The 20,267-nt window shown below is 35.4% G+C and overlaps 4 protein-coding genes across 4 annotated transcripts in view; all 4 read right to left on the bottom strand.

Moving 5' to 3' along the window:
* LOC125815297 (protein LEAD-SENSITIVE 1-like) overlaps positions 1–20,267 on the bottom strand; it is a 162,696-nt gene that overhangs the window by 39,481 nt on the left and 102,948 nt on the right. The window lies entirely within an intron of this gene.
* LOC125815278 (pentatricopeptide repeat-containing protein At5g08510) lies at positions 122–1,803 on the bottom strand. The gene is made up of 2 exons (XM_049494720.1): positions 855–1,803; positions 122–730 (listed from the first exon to the last, which is right to left on the bottom strand). Exons 1-2 carry the CDS (start codon positions 1,779–1,781, stop codon positions 128–130), a joined length of 1,530 nt encoding a protein of 509 aa, XP_049350677.1. The 5' UTR covers positions 1,782–1,803; the 3' UTR covers positions 122–127.
* Positions 2,563–9,488, bottom strand: LOC125815266 (U-box domain-containing protein 44-like). Its single transcript, XM_049494706.1, has 4 exons — positions 8,170–9,488; positions 6,572–6,875; positions 4,965–5,437; positions 2,563–4,064 (listed from the first exon to the last, which is right to left on the bottom strand). Exons 1-4 carry the CDS (start codon positions 9,385–9,387, stop codon positions 3,078–3,080), a joined length of 2,982 nt encoding a protein of 993 aa, XP_049350663.1. The 5' UTR covers positions 9,388–9,488; the 3' UTR covers positions 2,563–3,077.
* LOC125815276 (pentatricopeptide repeat-containing protein At5g16420, mitochondrial) lies at positions 17,701–19,513 on the bottom strand. The gene has a single exon (XM_049494718.1). The coding sequence runs from the start codon at positions 19,467–19,469 to the stop codon at positions 17,784–17,786; it is 1,686 nt and encodes a 561-aa protein (XP_049350675.1). The 5' UTR covers positions 19,470–19,513; the 3' UTR covers positions 17,701–17,783.

Here is a 20,267-nt window from a genome sequence, read left to right on the forward strand (position 1 = left end):
GCTGGCTATTAGTGTGGAATTAGTGATCACAACCAGGAGGGAGTTAATTACATTAGTCTTGTGTAATTCGAGTTGGTGGAGGAGGAATAACTCTAGACAGAATAGGAAGGAGAGACATGTAAAAATTCTATTCAACAATAGAATCCAAATCAATATCCATGGTGCTTACATCAAACTTTAATCTAGTTGTGACTAAATCAAGCAGTGAATATATCTCATTTGATTTTGGATGGGATTTATCCTCTACTATAAACTTATGAATATCACCTCCCTCCTCAATGAAGCTATACCCTGCTGCTTTTGTAATCTGAGAGGACTTCATCAGTTTCCTTAACCTTGCAACACCATCCCACCGGCCAGTTCTTGCATAGATGTTTGAGAGAATAACATAATTCCCAGGATTCCATGGCTCCAACACAGAAAGGAATTCGGCTGCTTTCTCAGCCAGTTCAACATTGCCATGGAAACTGCAGGCCCCAAGAAGAGTTCCCCAGATAACACAATCAGGTCTCATTGGCATGCTTTGTATAAGATTATAAGCTTCCTGCAATTTCCCAGCCCGGCCTAAGAGATCAACCATACAGCCGTAGTGTTCCAACTTTGGAGCTATGGAGAACCTTTGCTCCATCAATTTGAGGAGTTCCCAGCCCTTTGCTACCATGCCTCCTCCATGTGTGCATGCTAAGATTGCTCCTACAAATGTTACATCATCAGGTGCATTTCCTTCTCCCTGTGTCAACAGCAGGACAATCATGTAAATTCCACTGTAAAAATTCCTTCTTGCTGCTATAATTGGATGTTCATAGGCATAACAACGGCAAATAAGAACAAAGAGAATATTTGCGAAGGCTTACCAGCATTTGGTTGAAAAGCTTAAGAGCTTCATCACCTTTTCCATGGACAGCTAACCCCATGATCATGGTATTCCAACAACACAAGTTCCTCCTCCTACCAATCTCGTGAAAGAGTTGCATTGCCCTATCAATTCTACCACATTTCGTATACATTTCAAGCATCGCATTGCAAACAAACATATTCTTAAAGTATCCATTTGCTCTTGCATAAGCTTCAATATTCTCCCCAACCTCCAGCGCCCCAAGATTTGCACAAGCCGGAAGAACACTAGCAATTGTGACTTCATTAGGCTTTACCCTTCTGTCTTTCTCCATTTCCTTGTAGACAGCTAGTGCATTCGCATACTTCCCATTTTGCGAGTAACCTGAGATCATTGCAGTCCAGGAAATCACATTCCTTGAAGGCATAACTGAAAACAATTTGAATGCTTCTTCCACATTTCCATTCTTGGCATACCCGGCAATCAAAGAATTCCAAGTGGGGACATCCTTCATTTCCATCTCGTCGAAGAGCTTTCGCGCAGAAGGCAACAAACTCATTTTAGCATACATGTCAACAAGTGCAGTTAACGTGTAAATATCAAATTCAAAACCCCATTTGATGAAATGGACATGGAACATTTGGCCTTGAATGGGGCTGGAATGATTGGTGCATGCTGCAAAGAGAAATGTGAAGGAGTGTGGGTTAGGGGAGCAGCCTTGCCGGCGCATCTGGATGTAGAGAGAAAAACACCGGCTGGGAAGTCCATGGGAAGAATAGGCTTGAATGAGCTTGTTGTAGAGGAAGACGGTTGGTTTGGTAATATTGTCGAACACTTTGTGGGCATACGGGATGTTTGGGATTTCAATAAGCTTAGTGATCAAGAACTGTGTAAAGTCGATGCCATTTCGGAGAGTGTTGCCGTGTATTTGTTTCAGTTGGTTCATAAGAAATGTTTGATGCAAAAATCTATCTTACAATTCGAAACTCGGTGAATAATGAAAAGGATTAAAAAATCTACCTTATAAGAGATTTAAATGGTGTTAAATGTTGGTATTTGTAAATATCTGTGTCAGACTTGTTGGTTCCAAGCAACCTTCCCAAGTGCAAAGACCAAAATAAATTTTTAATGAACATTGACACACCTTGGAAACGCTTACTTATTTAATTATTCTTGGATCGGAGGTTCAACATAGAAACATAGTTGGATTTTTGTAATCGATCTCAACTTGTTTGGGGTTGAAGTGTAGTTATTGTTGTTGGAGCAACGAACAAGAAGTTGTGGACAATTGAATTTGATATAACAACTACATCTTAATCCATAGTAAGTTGGGGTAGATTATATGAATTCTCTGCACAATTTAATCTCATCTAATTTAATACATAATCTGTATTGTGAAGATTCAGTCATATATTGACTAGTTTTACTGTAGTTATTAGACTACTGCAACCCTATCTTTGGGCTCGGACCAATAATGTGAGCAAGTTCATGGAGTTGAAATACTGGATTTGATATAGCGAAAATTTGTTCATGTACAAGGCATATCCAAATATTGTTCAAATTTAGTAAAGAAAATCAATAAGCTGAAGACGGAACAGACCTTACAACTACATATAGTGAAATTCAAACATGAGTGGAATGCTAGCTGATGAACAACATTCCAAAGAAATGCTAAAAGAGAAAAGACTGCCAGTTTAGCGAGTATCCCGTCATGACAACCAAGTGTAAGAAGAAACAAAAGAATCAATAAGCTATTACTTTGATCAGTAAAGAATTCAGAATATATTACAGGTGAATCAATTGGCTATGACTAAAGAATTCCATTACATATTTTACAACAAAGACTTGAGTAACCACTCTATCATGGGGAGGTCAGCCCAAATTGCTTGTTTCCCACTTACACATAAATCAGGTTTTATCAAAGTATTTGATTGTTACTCAACCCCTATTCTTAAGAATGCAAGAATTTCAAAAGAAAAAAAAAATTATATTACCAGTGGTTTCCTGAATGTTCACCACGATTGCCAGAAAGCACCACAAGATATCAGATGTAGGGGCTTTGCATTTCACTTAAACCAGGGCTACCATGCAATCTTCAGTCACTCAAACTCCTGCCTTCCTAACTGAGGTTCTTTCTCATGAAGGTGGGGTTTTATGCTATCTTGCTCTAGTCGCAACCTAACTGTAACCAATTTCTTCATCTAATTGCACTGTGTGTGCCTTCAAGGGTCATGGCTCTGCCTTAGAAATAAGAGGACTGGTCATGAAGCACATTCAACTGAGCAAGTACCTTTGCTGCTACAGATTTGATGTTGCTAGTTCCTCGTTGTGTCAAGTCAACTAAAGGCATTTGAGCAGAGGATCCATACCTCTGCTTGTATTCCAACAACCTAAAAAGTCTTTCTAATGAATTCAGAACCTTTTCTTGCAGTCTAGGGGAAGGACTATCAAGTAGTTTTATCATTGATGGTATGGCATTTTCTTCAGCAAGAACTTTAGCACCACTTTGAAGTTTTTCATCCTTAATTAAAGTCAATAAGGCATCCAAAGAAGCTTCACAGGCTCCAGGATCGGGATCCCCAAGAACCCTCACCAGAGGTCCCACGGCGCCAGCCTCTACCAAACAAAATGAAGTTTCTAGTGTGCATATCCCTCGATGAATAGGGCAAAGTTCTACTTGTGAAGGTGAGAAGCACCATAACCCCGAACGCTTTGGGATTGTACGACTCAGTGTTTGTGAATTCTCTGAAAGCTGCGCAAGACAAATTGCAGCTCGGTTTTTTGTCAAGCTTGTTCCCAGGTCTAGCAGTCGTATCAGCTTGGGGACAAGGCCAGCTATCCTCTGTGTTGGTTGGTTTATTGAGACTGTGAAATGACATAATGCCCCGACAGCATTTTCTACCAGCTGAAGCTTACAGGAACTCTTATGATTTACCTCATCAAGATATTTAGAAAAGACTGGAAGTCCTTCCGCTGCAAAAAGCCAATCAGAGATTTGAGGAGATTTGGGAAGGTTGGAGGTAATCCCCATTGCAGAAACAATCTCTTCTTCGTCCTGCGAAGTCTTGATGATCTTAAGTAATCTTTCAACAAAGTTTTGATCCACGTACTCCTGGATCACACCTCCATTGCCATTTTCAATCAAGCAACATAATAATTTGATTGCATCTGACCGTACATTTGAATTGCTATGCTCACAGAATTGCACTAGCATTTGGACAGCTGAGCACTGTGGATGCAACATTCTCAGTATTGAGTGGGAAAGAAATTAAAAAAACAAGATATAAAATACTAATGGAGCCACCTTCAACAGCAAAGCTACCGCTATTTTGAGTGGGAAGCACAAAGATAGCAGAAAACGTGTCGAGGGCAGAGCACAACTTACACGTTAATGTGTATACATTCAGGGTGGTGCATAAGTGGGTTTGTGTTTAACTATATTATAGTATGAAAAAGTAGAGCAACAATTAAGTTTTTCAATTTGGGAAGTGGTCAGCTTTGGCATTATGATGTAAACCCCATGTTTGCAAGAATTGGCCTATTTCAGACCACACCATTCCATTCAAATGAAGGGAGTCATCAAGACTTCCTAGTTCAATTTTGCGAGAGTAGAAACGAGTTGCTGATATTCTCTGATTGACAAAACTAAAGAAAAGAACAGAACGATTTTACATATTGCAGGTTCAGAGCTTTTGAAGGGATTTTTTTATAGAACTCATGAAATATTTTTGTAGAAATATCCAAAAAATCCTTTAGTATCGAGGAGCTTGACAGCAGGAGCATCAAAAAGTAAAATGAGTAGTAAGAACCATAACGTAATCATATAAAACTGTAACAGTCTGTCAGTCGTTATGGCTAAGCATGAGTTTTGATCATTTTCCACAGAAAGGAATTCTATGTAGCTGTCTCATGATATTGCTTATAACAAGTCTCAAAACAGGTAGCATCTCATATGCAAGTTTCAAGAAGGATGTACACTAATAACTCAGCTAACTCTAAAAAGCAAGTTTTAGTTACCACATCTGTTGCTGCTTACTTAATGGGTGAATTTATTTGATTAAAGTAGATTTCTTGATGACGATACATGCTATTACTCAGAAATACTACTTCTTTCCTAAGAGGGGAATACCTGTGCTAGCTTGGTCTTGACATTAGCGGCAGATGGAGACTTGCACATGGCACAGAAAGCCTGGAGTATGCTTTGCTGCACAGCTGGGCCATTCAAGTTTACTAGGGAAAAGAGTTCATAAATGTCGTCATCAGCATCAAGCAGTGAAAGCGCTTCACTGCTTGCAGAGAAGGCAAGTTTTGTAATAGTGGCGGCTACAAGTTCCCGCAGACTTTGGGAAGCTGTGTGACGGTACAACATATCAAGCAGTGGACGCATAACACCTTTTCTGATCATCTCCTGTCCATTCCTTGGTAAACTAGAGAGGTTTAGAAGAGCTTTCACGCCTGCTTGTTTCACTTCAACTTCACCATGGGACAACAAGGAAAGAAGGGAATCTAGAACTCCCTCCTCAAATAGAGATGACTTATTATGATCTGTCAACTCCATCTCTCCTAAGGTTTTTGCCATTAGGAGCTTCACATCACTGGATCCTGTTAGGTAAGGAGAAGATAATTAATGGTAATGATTTAGTACTCCATAAGTAAGCAAATATTAGAGCAGACTCTAATACAAGAAGCTGTTGAATGTAAATTTTGCTCTTCTACTGAATTGTGTGTCCAAGTATCCACATTGAATTCTTCTGTCATCACTCCTATCAATGGACATAACTGTAAGATTTTGCTAAATGTATTGGGCACTTTGCGGCTTTGGCAACATTATATTGAAAAAAGAAAAACAAATGTGCTGTTGACAAACTTGTAACTGATACTCTACTACCATTACAAAGAAATAGAGAATTCATCCATGCTCAATAACAAGAGTGGAACCATTCGAACCAAAAAGGAGTCAATCTGACACAGCTTATATGTATACATTTGTTAAGAGCAGGAGAACTTCACAATTTAAAATTTCCAAGAAGTACATTAGGAGGCATTACAAACTCAATTTGTGCCATAGGAACTATTTTTAATATTACAACAACATACCCAGTTTGGGGAAGGTGGTATGTACGCATGCTTTACCCCTATCTTGTGATAGAGAGGTTGTTCATGATAGACCCTCGTCTCAAGTAAAACATTTTAAAGCAGGTATGAAAAGGAAATACATTAATGAAGAAGCCATGATGAAAATAATGGATAAAAGAACAGTAGTAACAACAAATAGTACGATAATCGAAGCAAAGAGAAAAACATGTATAAAAAATGGAAGAATAAGTCAATACTGGATAACACAGTTATAGAAACTATTTGTAATATTGTCAACTGTAAACTATACAATCTCAAAGATCTACCGTGCCGCACAAGATTACATAAGTAATAATGCTATTGGTTTAATGCTGAATTTTTTTCTGGTGCCATCCTCCATTAAATTGCCCAAGTATATCACAATGTGTAAGGGATTCCAAATTATTATTTTTTAAAAAAAAAAACTGTTCTCATCAAGCTCCCAGATCTTGGTAACTAATGACATGCAAACTGAGAAAGATCCGGCAACTGCGACAAACTTAACCATTCTCAGGTTTCTATATATTCATCAAGTTATCCAAACCAAAAACTAAGAACCCACATCAGAAAAGTGTCGGGGTTCTTAAAGGTCAAAGACGGCAATATGATTGAGAAACTAACCTGAAGAAAGGCGTTGCAACAAGTACTTGAAATAGTTGGCCTGGGCCATCAGGATAACATTGTCATCAGAAAATGAAATGTTCTCCAAAACGTCTCTTGCATCTTTGGCAGCTTTGTTGTCATCACAGCTTGACATAGTAACTAACAGAAGTATGCAACCTTGAACCTTCCCAATGGACTCCTGAACTGACTTGCAATTTGACAATTCCAGTAACAATGCTACTGCTGACTTCCTTTCACCAATGCGACGTCCAAGTGAGCGAACAATAGATTCCAATGCACTATCAACTTCAGCAATTCTTTCCTGCAATACACTTAATGTGAGAGCCTTCAACAACTCATTAAAACTATCAAGTTTGCAGGTATGTGATATTACACTCTGCGCGTGATAACAAATAATTGATTCTGATTATACCATATTCCAAATAATTCATTCTGATTAATACCATATTCCAAATAATTCATTCTGATTAATACCATATTCCAAATATTCATATATGCAAGTAAATGACTTCATGCCCATTTAGTTGACATTGTATTGGATCTAGTTCTAGTCTGGGCGAGAAGCATGACATTTCAACATCACATGTCTGAAACCATAAGTATATATAGGAAAAATACAGAAAAGCAACAAGATCTAAATGACAGAAATGCGGGAGTCCAGGTCAGGGGAAATACAAATACATACAACTGGAGAAACATACTCTCCTCAAGGGTGTTAATTGCTCAGAGGTTTGTACTACAAAATTTTGCATTATCACATCAAACTCACCAGGATTTCTAATATGGTAAGGGTGATATTTTCCGGCATACACATCAACTCAATGTGTAGGCCTATAAAATTGCCAGACCTAGAATCATATGAAACTGTTAGAAAGAATGTACGATTTTCCTAACAAAAATCATAGGAAACTACACATACCATAAAATTTCAACAGCTAATTTCCATAAGCCCAGAAATGAATTTAACCTTAAAGAGCATGATATACTACAAAGGCTCTCTCTCTCTCTCTCTCTCTAAAGCAAATACCTAGTATAGATTTTCAAATGCACTTTGGCCCAATATGTCTCACATCAGCGATTAACTGTGAGAGATCCTTATTGCACTAGAACTACTTGAACTAACAGCATTTTTTCATATGGTACGACGAAATGCCATTTCTGACTGAACTGGGCAGTAATGGATCTCATACTCATACCTAATGACATTTAAATTATTTATTTAGAAAATTGTGTGAGGTCCACAATGCACCAAAGTGGATCATATGGTGCTCACATCCTATGTGGCTTTTCTACACTGTCAGTACCCTCTTAGGCTTTTCATGATACTGAAATTGTTGTGCCCCAACCATGGTGACATTGTCGGATGAATATGAACAAAGTCAATATCTTTGGTCAGCCATTTTCACAAAGATTAAAGTTAAGACTTGAACCTAGTGACAACATTCAACATATACACTGTTTTCAACTTCCATTTCCCAACAATGTGAGAGATTAATAATCTTACATATAGAATGCAGAGACAATTTGATCTTATAGGCCCTCAAAGTAAAGAGGACACATTGAAAAACCTATAATTTTTCAAAAAGAATAAGTACCTTAGCATCATTATCATCCTTTGCTAGTACGCAGAGCACCTCAAGAACAAGATTCCTGATATCCCTACTTTTCAAATCCAGTAGCTTGATTAGAATAGGAATATAGTCCTCCATAATAACCCATTCTCGGTGAATTTCTCTCTGCTCACAAATATCCATTAGCTGTTCCAGGCAATTGAGAACTTCTTCCTCCTCGGCAGACGATAGTTTCAATTTCATGTTAGCTATAGTGATCATTGTATTACGGTCTTTCCATTCCTCAATTGACTGCCGCAGAGTTTTATTCGGCCGCATCATTGTGTTGTTCAAAGGTGTAGATGTCATGGGACACAAATTTCCCTCTGCCAACCACTTCTCTATTGCACACCTTTCAAACGTATGCCCTGAAGGAGTCTCAACAGGATCAGTCATAACCTCACGAGTGATCGGGCAATAGAATGACAGAAGTGGTTCCAAAGGTTGATTGCCCAATGATTTCCGCTTTATGAAGTACTTCTTTTCTTTTTCCTGACGGGATGTTGCAGCATCCGCCCTTTCTAGCAGAGCAATTATTTGGTCCATCTGCAAGGCTTCAGCCTGGTCTTTCCTTAGCCGTGCATTGTTTATTTCATCTTTGAATTCTTCAAATTCTCTCCTTAAAGCTGAGCTTTCAGTTGAAACTCCAATGGCCTCAGCAATTGAAACTAACAACTTGTTGGCATAGGACCGATCAACATTTCTCTGATGTATACCTGAGTCTATCTTCTCTAAAATCTCTTCTTCAGCTATGGCTGTTTTAAACTCCGCTGTACGCATACTATCAATCACCTGGACAATCTCTTCCTTTATACCCGAAGAAATGTCAAGAGAAGCTAAAGGAATGCAACTTAATGCACGGCTAATTTCCCTGGTGATATTTTGTATGCGCTTTGCAATAAGCCGACAATTCATTAAGAGATAGACCTTGTTTTTCTTACTGCATTCCAAGATAAGTTGCCTTGCATCCACCGTCTGTCGGTTAAGAATTTGTATAACATTTTCCCAGGGTGTGGAATCAGCAATGTTCTTCCTATTGATCTCCTTAAGAAAAGGAACAATACGATTCAAATAAGCTGAAAGTTCTGCAAAACTCTTTCTTTCTATAAAGACATTCTTGGAAGTAAGTACTATTTCAAGGATGCACTCCATAGTTGAAGAGAGGAGATCTGCAAAAGGACCACAAATCATATCTGGCACCATGTTTTCAGCCCGGAAAAACTCTCAAGGACCAAAGTTGAGGCTATCTCATCTCATGTGATTCAATCTAGGAAGTAGTAATTCCACGGGAGGAAAAGCCTTCACTTTACTTCATCTTACCTCAAGAAACCTTCATTATAGCTTCCAAGTATCAGAACACCCACTTTAAAAAATATGTACTATAAATATTGGGGATATGAGGAGGGGATTACAAGGTGGGGAATCGAACTGAGTTCAGTTAGTTAACCCAACCAACTGAGCTACTAAAATTCTCCTCACAAAACACACACTACTTAAAAGTTGTAAAACACAAAATCAAATTGCTACAGCTCAGGATACAGAATAAATGAGCTTGAATTTCGTCTCCAAACTTTATATGCTCAAGCAAATTGTGTTTTGGGGTTTTAGCTTGAGAACACAAAAGTTGAAATCTTGGTAAAAACTTTCTCAATTTTACAGCTTTTTCAAGAACATGAGATGAAAAAATGCTCAAGATCAAGAAACGGAATTTGAAGCAAAAGGGAACAAAACAAGTAGAGCAAGGAGACTTGTTTAAGTCAACGAAAATTATACTAAATATGATAATATAGATAGCTGACCTGATTAAGGGTTGTTATGTTACAAAGTCTTGGCAAGAATTGTAAAAATTTGATAGCCCAACTCAAATAATCAAATGCCTTGTTGACTGTGCTAGAGAGTTAGCTGAAAAAAAACAAATTGGAAAAATCGAAACCCAAACTCGAGATACATGATATTTTGGTTTTGGCAAGAAATGCAGGCGAAAATTCCAGGAAGTAATAATAAGAAGAAGATTAACAAAGTAGATTGAGAAATTGCATTGAACTTTTCCAAAGTGGTACAGTACAAAGGACTTGGCCCAAGTTTCTTTCTACGTGGGGCTTCTTCCATTTTTTACTTTTACATATAGATACTATCGATCATTTATTTCTACTTTCCAGGTCTATTTCTACCTTTTCATGCAATTATTCTTTTGTTTTAAAGGGCATCTCCGATCCATTCCTCTATTTTACTCTTTAAATATAGAATTCTCTATTTTTTCAGACAATTAACTTCAATCTAATTCTCTATTTTATTCTTTAAAAAGGAATATTTTTCTCTCTAATCAATATTATATTATTATTTCTATTTCATTCTTATTTTCTTATTTCATAATATAAATCATTTATTTCTTTTTCCCAAATAATTACTTTATATAATTTTTAATGTGATATAAAATTATTTTTTATTCAAAATTTTTTAAAAACATAAATTGCAAGAAAATATAATATAATACATAAATTAGGGGATAAATTCAAATAAAAGTGACATACAATTACATAAACACTCAATTTTCAAAATTATTACGTTGCTCCCATAAATGCTCTATTAATGCATTGCAAAGTTCAAAATAAGCATTTTTGTCCTTAATTTTTTTATATCTAGCTAAAAATTGTTCAAACCGAAGATTTTCATCTACCACCATTTCTATAGGTGGAGTTGGAGCCTCTACGACATCTTGAATTGGTGCATTGAGATCACGTTCATCCTCAATTATCATGTTGTGCAGTATAATATTTATATATATTTACTTACATAATTTTGATTCATATTTTTGCAGATTAATCAAGCAAAAATGCTACTTATGCAAGAATCAACTTATAAAAAAGGTTTTAAGTTTGATCATGTATGGAATCTAATGAAAGATTTTGAAAAGTTAAAGGATATCAACACCGGAAAGAAAAAAGTTCGAGGACAAGGCTCTACTTTGCAATCATCGGAGTCTGAGGCTCCTAGTCCTACATCACCTATAGTATCATCTCCTAACATATCATGTTTTTCACTTAATTTAAATGAGAATTTTTCAAGTCATTACACTTCATCTGAATGCTCTATTGGGGTGAAGAAATCAAAATTAAAGAGATCAAAAGATGAAGGTCTTTCATCAGCTATGAAACTTTTCGAAACCAAAAATAATCGACTTGGGAAGATGTTATCAAAATCTGCTACATCCAAACAACAAGACGGCAAAAGGCTAGATAAATATATCAAAGCCAAGGAATTTAGAGACGAAACTAAAATTTTAATGAAAAATTTAGAAACTATTAGTGATCCAAATATTTCTGATTACCTGCAACGAGAACCACAACGAATACTTGAAAAAAGAAATCGACAATCACTACCGCAGTCACAATCGCAATCACAACCACAATCACAACAATTCTCGGAATCATATCCTAATTTTTTTTCGAATAGTGCTAAATCTGAAAACCACCTACCGGATTTCTAAATTATTGTTGTGATCAATTAATTATTATGTTATGTATTGTATTTTATCTTGTATTTAAATTATTATGTTATGTACCATATTGTATTGTTATCTTGTATTTAAATTATTATGTTATGTATTATATTGTTCTCTTGTATTTAAATTATTATGTTATGTATTATATTGTTATCTTGTATTTAAATTATCATATCATGTATTGTATTTTTTAATTAAATTTTTTCATCTTGCCATTTTAATTTTGCATATTCTTTATAATGAAAATTAATAATAAAATAAAATTTTATTATTCACGAAAATTAGAAAAAAAAAATACTATTAATTTGAAATTAAAATAGTATATATTAAATAATATTTTTTTAAAATATTATATTACATTTAAAAAAGAATTATGAATATTAGATATTTAATTAATGGAAATATATGTAAAATAATATGTTAATTAGAAAGTAATAGAAATAATAATAAAATAATGAAAAAGTGAAATAGAGAGTGTGAATAGTAGTTCTCCAAATTTGGAGAACTACTATTCAACTCTCTAAATTTGAAGAATAAAGGGTGATTTGGAGGTGGGTTGGAGTGTCTATTCTCTATTTTGGAGAACTACTATTCAACTCTCTAAATTTGAAGAATAGAGGGTGATTTGGAGGTGGGTTGGAGTGCCTATTCTCTATTTTACTCTCTAAATATAGAGAATGGAGAGTAAAATAAAGGTGGATTGGAGATGGTCTAAGCTCAGTGTTCAAAACTTGTATTAACAATTCTATTAAATTTGTATCATGGCAGAAAAATGCTTGGTTGGACAGTGGACTCGTGCTGTTGACTAAATTAAAAAATAACCATACGTGCCATTTCAAGGCCGTGTTCCGGTCCCGGGAAAGTAAAGACCGCGTTCAAGATTTGGAAAGGATAATACCAAGTTTTGTCACTTGTGCTTTTTTTTCTTCTTTCACATGTTTTGCGTTTCTATTGAAATTTGATTAAATTTGAATTTACATATTACAGGACTTACTTTAGAGGGTGGAGGAAAGGCATTTTAATAGTATAATTTTTTCAGTGTCCAAGAGCTTAAATTCAAAAAATTTAATTAAAGAGTTTAATCGTCCCACAATAACCTATGTTAATGTTGTCGATCACCTTATATTCTTATTTACTTTTGAGTTTTTTGAGCTATACGGTTAAAGAATGAAAAAAGTACCACATTGTTGGTTAATGAGATGGATGGACTCCTTATAAGGCTTGAACAATTCTCATAAGAAATAAGCACAGACATGAAGTGGGGTGACAAAAGTCTCACATTAGAAATTTAATGAGATACCACCTGAGACCTAATTTCACACCACATAAAAATTATGAACAAAAGAATTGTACAATAACAAATTATAATAAGTTATAATTTGTATTTGATTTCAAGAATGATGAGGGTTGTGATCTTCAAAGTATGTCAATTTTAAGAAGTCTATGTGAGTTTTTCTTTAAAACTAAATGTATGAGCTTTTCAACTTCATCTTAGTTTGATGAATTTGGTCCGATTCAAATACCTAAAAGCGTGATCTCGAACTTGTATTGTCATCACAAATATTTTGATATAATTGTCACGAATAAGGTGGAATTTAGCTGTCACAAAATAGATGATTTAAATTCACAATTTTGAATATTACTTTAAATCTCAACTTTTTTCTTAATTTTAGATACTTGGAAAAAAATGGAAGTATTTATTTTTTAGACCTCTCAGTTGTGATTTTTAATGATCCTTTGAGCTTAAACACAACTCTATTTTATCATTGGGACAGAGAAATTCGAAATTATTTTTCTTAGGACTAATCAGATTGAACCAGTAAAAGATCACATCCAATTTGACAAAACTACAAAATATGTCACTTGTGTATCGACATGTAACATGTTTATCATTAATGGATTTGGAGAAGATAAATCCTTTTTTAATTAGAGATTTTCATAATTTTGAGTATGAAAAATTCTATAGTAGAAAGTGTTTTCTCTAAATGATACTCTAATGCAAACAAAAACCCAAAAAAAGAAAAGAAGTATATTGACATGTTTTATCTTTATTTACTTGACTTCGTACCCCATGTAATTTGGAATGGGCTATTCATTTGCATTCCAGGATGGATAAAACCCAAATAAAATGAACTTTTAATTAAATTCATATATATAAAACTTAAATACTTTAATTACAGTACATTATTCTAACAATATTTATTTGAATTAATATGCAACTAATTTAAAGTACAAAAATCTCATACGAATTTTAAAATCAATAGAACTAAATGACTATCTTCACTTTCAATTTGGCAAATGTTACTTATTTATTACTTTAGATATCTAAGGTATAAAATTAAAAATCTCCAATAAGAAAAACATAAAGGTTACAAGTTTGAAAAATTAGTATGACAAGAAGACTAAAAACGGCCAATTCTGCTCCACATACGAGTTCCCATTATTGGCTTGCGGCCGATAAGAAATTCTCCTTTTCTTGTTGGAGGACTTTTAACTGAAACCATTGTGCACAAGTTGCAGAAGAAAATTATTCTTTCCACAAATCTTAGTTTGATTCTAATTTTTTCATATATTTTACAGGGAAAAGTCTCAAATATATCATCAAATTTTCAGAAAAGGTTCATTTATGTCATCCGTTAAAAAATTAATTCATCTATATCATTGTTGTTAAAGAAAATGCTCATTCATGCCATTTTTTTTAAACTCCAGTTTTGCAAAACCATTTTTTACACCCCAGCAAGGTTTAACACTTTTCAATTGGTGTTTTTGGATCAAATATACATTTTTGCTTCTATTTAGGAACACCAAAAACGCATAAAGAACATTAACAATTTCCAAATTTCAAACTTGTTCAATTCTTCACGAAATCGCTTCAAATTTCAAGGATAGTTTCCCTCCGAGCTAGATACCAAAACTCAATATCTTTTTGAGCTTGAATTCAACCTAACTCAACAAGACCCACTTGAAATTCTTTCGATGTTTCTAAACTTCAAATTCTTTAATGATAGAATCTTCTCCACAACTTCAAATCATTTGACATTTTGAACATAAACTCAAAAAACACTAGGCAACAGAGATCTAATATAAAAAAAACAACTCAAAAACACGAATCAAAGCAAAATTTTAAAAAATTGGGACTGATTTTCATTTTTTTAGAATATTTATTTAAATATGAGTGAATTTTTTAAACTCCACAAATGATTTTAGAATTTTAGTTTTTTTTTAAAAAATAAATAAATTAATGATGTAGCTAAAATTTGAGATGATTTCATGAAGAATTGAAGATGTTGAAAATTTGGGAGTTGTTTATGTTCTTCATGTGCTCTTGGTATTCTTAAAGAAAAAGAAGCAAAAAGTGTAAATATAATCCAAAAACTCTAATTAAAAAGTGTCAAACCTAGTTTGGGGTGGAAAAATGATTTTGCAAAATCAGAGTTAAGAAAAATGGCATGGATGAGCCTTTTCTTTAACATCAATGGCACAAATGAGCCAAACTTTCAACGGATGACATAAATGAGTCTTTTTCTAAAAATTTGATGACATCAATTTTTGTGACCAATAGTATTCATAAAATGTTTGACTCTTGAAACCTGAATTGTGTAACATGCACGACTTTTGTTTCAGTATTGCTCGTACTTGATGTTCCATGTGTCAAATAATACATAAAAGACTTTTATGAAGAGAGAACATTCCACGAGGTCAGGATTTCCACAGGATGAGCTATTTTTCTTTTCTTATAGACCTTCAGTACAATGGAAACGTGCTCTTGTACTCAAGTTGACTTGTTGAGATGAAGGGAACCATTTACTTTATGCTGGAAAAAAAAAAGAGGCAAAGTTAAGAAAACCTCTTCTTGATATCACTATTTAAGTTTTAAGTGACACATACAATAGCTTAAGCTTCCATAAAACTAACAATTTGATTGAACCACAAACAATCAACACACCTTTAGTACTGCAAATCCACACAGGCACTTTGAAATCAGCTAGCTGCTGCTGTCATGTTGTATGAGATAGAACGAGCGAAAGGACTATGATGAGCTAGATTCTTGAGAGTTCTCAGTATCATATACCTGGAAATGGTACCCTTATAAAAAGAACTCCAACTGCTTCGCTCCTTGCTCCTACAGCAAAATTTAGTGATGAGAGACCAAAAATGAAGAGGCTAGTACCCTATAGCCAATTTGAATTCAGACAAAAGGACTAAAAAACTTACCAGACACTTCAGTTCAATATGGTTACAGAATAGCTAGCCCTGCAGTTAGCTCCCACGATATTGCTTTCGATCTTATATAAGATCAACAACGTCAGCTAACTTACAGATTTATCTGGTATATTCAGTGAGTCCATCAGTTAATTTTCTGCAACCAAGAAGTACCATTTGTCCATTGTTATAACTTATACAACTACCTCAGATTTAACAGCCATTGCATCTAGGACCAAAATCAATGTGGTTCTCTATATGTACCAGCAAGAATCTTAATGAAAAAATTCCTGACCTTTTCAAAGCTATTTTCCAATCACTGAGAAACAGTAATAAGATGTAAAGTGTATTGAAGATAAAGGACTTCCCTACAATTTTAGATGACCACTTCCTTTGACATCAGTAAGACAAAATCATCTAATGTACAACCATAAAAAACAAATCAAACAGGAAAAGCATGGAGAGTAATCACAGAAAGAACCATGCAGTGAGTATTTGCCAAAAAAACAACAGGTCCAAGCAATCTCAGCAAATATCCTCAAAACGTGGATATGCTAAAAAATAAGTATACATACAGCTAAAGCAGTCGAGGCTTTGTGAGAGTTTGTTACTGAAGGACCAAAGCAAACATTTAAAATTGTTGAAGGTTAGATGTTCAATGTTGGGGATCACAATGATCAAAATCAAATTTTACCAATTACTGAGGGACAAAAAATGCAATTATCCGAAAAACAAATCTCTAGAGTGCAAATCTTCATAACATACATATGAATTGCACATGACCATCATAGAGGTGAAGAAAAGCTAAGTTTTGCTGCAGAAATTACGAAGCTATTTTTATAGGTATGTGCTAGGATATAGGAACCCTACTAGGTATATAAGAACTCAGTGGAATTACCCTACCCTAAAAGATGGATATACATTGGAATTGAACCAGGATGATGTTAGATGTCATAGACTAAAGGCTAAATATATAAGATGTCTTGAGAATTAGTCTTTGTAAACAAGACAGAAATACTAGAAGCAGTAAGAAAGAAGTTCAGGAAATAGCAAAAGTGTTAACTTCAATGAAGAAGATAAAGGCATCTTAGCCAGTTATGATGCTTGCCTCCTCATGAAGCATTTTTTTTTTCTCAGCAAATTACCAACAAGGCCAGGGAGAGAACGCCTGATTCATTTTATTAATCAAATGGACATAAATGAAATCCCCTCTACATTTTGGCCACATATTGGAACAATTCCGGAAGCAACTTTGACATGTGCAGCAAGATAATTTTTTGCAAGTTTGCTTGGCATAAGAATCATATCTCTAAGTAGACATTTTTTCTTCAAGGCTTTGCTTCTTTTCTTCCATAGATATCTCTCTTCTTCTTCTTTTGGTTGTAATGTGATTGGACAAGTGCAAGAAGAGTTTCTTATGGTCATAGTTTTCTTTCTACTTATATGTGAAGAAAGGAAGAGGACATTTCGTGATGATGTAGTGTAAATATTTATGTAAAGAGCAAAGGGATTGATTCTCCAAGTATGTCCTTCCTTTACACATAATAAGGACATAATTTCCAACAATATTAATTAACCTACTCTATCTCAGAGAAATACAGTACTAGAGCTGTATACATGGTTAAAAAGCCATTCCCTTTTACTTCTTTGACGCCTTTTATGTTGTCATAAAACAGCATAGCCCATGCTTCATATGTTCATTTTCCAGCCTCCTTCCACAAATGGCTCCGACATTGTCGTCCAAAGAATATCAAGGTTCTTCTGAACTATGAAATGTTTGCACAGGGGGAGCCTGCACGAACAATACTCTCATTAATGGGTAATTCTTTTGTGAACCATGCTTGCTCCCACTTTAGAATCAGATGTTGGGTATGAGGAACATTAGAACAAACATTTACACTTCATTCTCTGACAATGTCTTATCCAAAACGGAACATACATTTTGAACATTAGTAACAAACTTGGCCACAAGGACTCCCCAAGTTTCAGAATCAACATCACCTGATGCAGCCAGTGCAAGCACCCGTAAAACTTCTGCGTTGAGTTCAGAGTCAAGAAGCCCCTTGATTAAGATGGAATAAGTAGATTTGTTTGGGTGACAGCCTTTGTCAAGCATCTCTTCCAGAACTCTAATTCCTTCCTTTGCATTTCCAACTTTGCAAAAACCTTTGATCAACATGTTGTAAGTAAAAGCATTAGGAACACAACCCTTGTCTACCATGTCATCCCATAACCTCCCAGCTTCATGCAGCTTTCCTTTCTCACACATCCCTGCAATAAGCATGTTATATGTCAAAACACTAGGACTCGAACTCTTCTCAAACTCGTCAAACAATTTCCTTGCTTCCCAAATCTGTCCCTTCTTACAGAGCCAGTGAATAAGTGTGCTCAATATTGTATTATCTGGAGTACAATTTTTTACCAATAGTTTCTTCCACAAATCACACGCCTCCTCAACCTTCCCCTCTTCACACAAGACGTCAATCACCTTAGAGCAAAGTGTTGGGCTTGGTATATACCTCTTATCTAGCATATCATTAAGTAAATTAACAGCTTCACCGGACTTCGTTTCCTTGCAAAATGCCTCAATCATAATTCCATACGTCACTTCATTTGGCCCAATCCCATTGTCCTCCATCTCATCCATTATCTTAGCTGCATCAATAAATTTCCCTTGCTTAACATAACCATGCATCAAGATAGTGTACGTCGTTGCATCAGGCAACCACCCTCTGTCAATAATTTCATCAAACATCCTCTTCGCGCCCACTAAATCACCAAGTGATACATAACAGCCCAAAATAGTTGTGTAGCTCACAACATTGGGAACTATTCCCATCACAGGCATCTCATCAAGAACTTTAATTGCACTATTAGTATCGTCTTTCTTACATAGAGCATTCAACAAGATATTACAAGTAAACACACTGGGCGTTATATGCAACTTCTTCTGGCAATTCTTAAACAAAGCGTAAACAAAATCATACTCTTTGTTTTGTACTAAAGCATTCAATAAAGCATTAAATGATCTCACTGACCTCTGAACTCCAAATTTTTCAATTCGCAGAAAGGTCTTAAGGGCCAATTTGGGCTTACTAGCAATCCCATAGTTCCGAATCACATTAATAAACAAAACTTCCCCACATTTGATGGTGGAATTTCGCAATTCAGCTAAAAGGGTCTCTACTTTATCAAAGGCCCGAGCACGACAGAGCTTGTTGATGATGGAGTGGTAGGTTTCGTAGTTATGGAAAAAACCAGGGTGGAAGTTGCCAGCGTGGTGAAAAATTTGGAGGGAAAGGTTAACATCATGCTGGGATTTGACGAGTGAGATGAGATTTTTATGGGAGAGGTATCGGGGCCATGGTTTGATGGGTGGGGTGACGGTGTAGGATTGGAGAAGCTCCGATTTGGATTTGATGGTAGCGAGGTGCTGGTACGACGGGTGGGTTTTGAAGGGGTCATCAACGGCGGTGCCGGCGCTGGCGATGGCGCCGGCGGTAGTTGAGAACAAGTGGGTGAAGTTGATTGAGGTGTAGACCCACCGTCGGTGACCGGCAAACTTTGGGCAGATTGACATGGCCGAAACTCGGTGACTACGACGTTTCGATGTTGGTTTCTGAGTTCACCCGCCGCTTCGAGACAAACTTCTTGCATAATTACATTTCTTCCTTATACTTCTTACCAAACTACGTTTAACCCCTCTTTCTTTCAATCTTGTAATATTAAGTACTATTTATTATTTTGCCCTCCTAAAAGACGTTAGTAGTTAGTTGTCTTTTGTTTTCTTTACTAACAACATCCACAAATTTAGTGTAATTTCGTAAGTATGGTTTGAAGAGGATAAGATAGACACAGCCTAATTCATATAGTTATAGAATAGAGAGGTTATTTCGATTGATCCTTGCAATCTCTCTCCTTTATTCAAACTTGAGACCGACAATGTGAACGAGCTTACATATAGAGAGTTTTTCTTTGCTACAACCTAACAAATAATTGTGTCGGAGAAAAGTGAAGATGATTGATCCTAATTTTCCTATTATGGTATGATGCGTGGTGAGATTTTCCTTTACAAAAAAACCATTCTTCGCCTCAGCTCCTCATCATTAACACAACACTCAATGCCACATTAATAGTATATACTTTTACGTCCATGAAGCACTTAATTCAAATAACTTAACCAAAACAGTCCCAAATGAAAGGAAAAAATGATTATTAAGTAATATAAAATGTATATGTGAAACACACAAAAAATAAAACAAAATGTACTAGGTGAATTGTGGTAGGAAAGGGGTAAGTGAGAGTTGAGGAGAACTTGTCAACCACCGAACCAAACACATGCTTGTTGTTTTTGGGCCGAAGGAAACGTTTTCTGGAC

Source organism: Solanum verrucosum, unplaced genomic scaffold, assembly GCF_900185275.1.
Source record: "Solanum verrucosum unplaced genomic scaffold, falcon-dt-bn FXZP01000261.1, whole genome shotgun sequence".
NCBI lineage: Eukaryota > Viridiplantae > Streptophyta > Magnoliopsida > Solanales > Solanaceae > Solanum > Solanum verrucosum.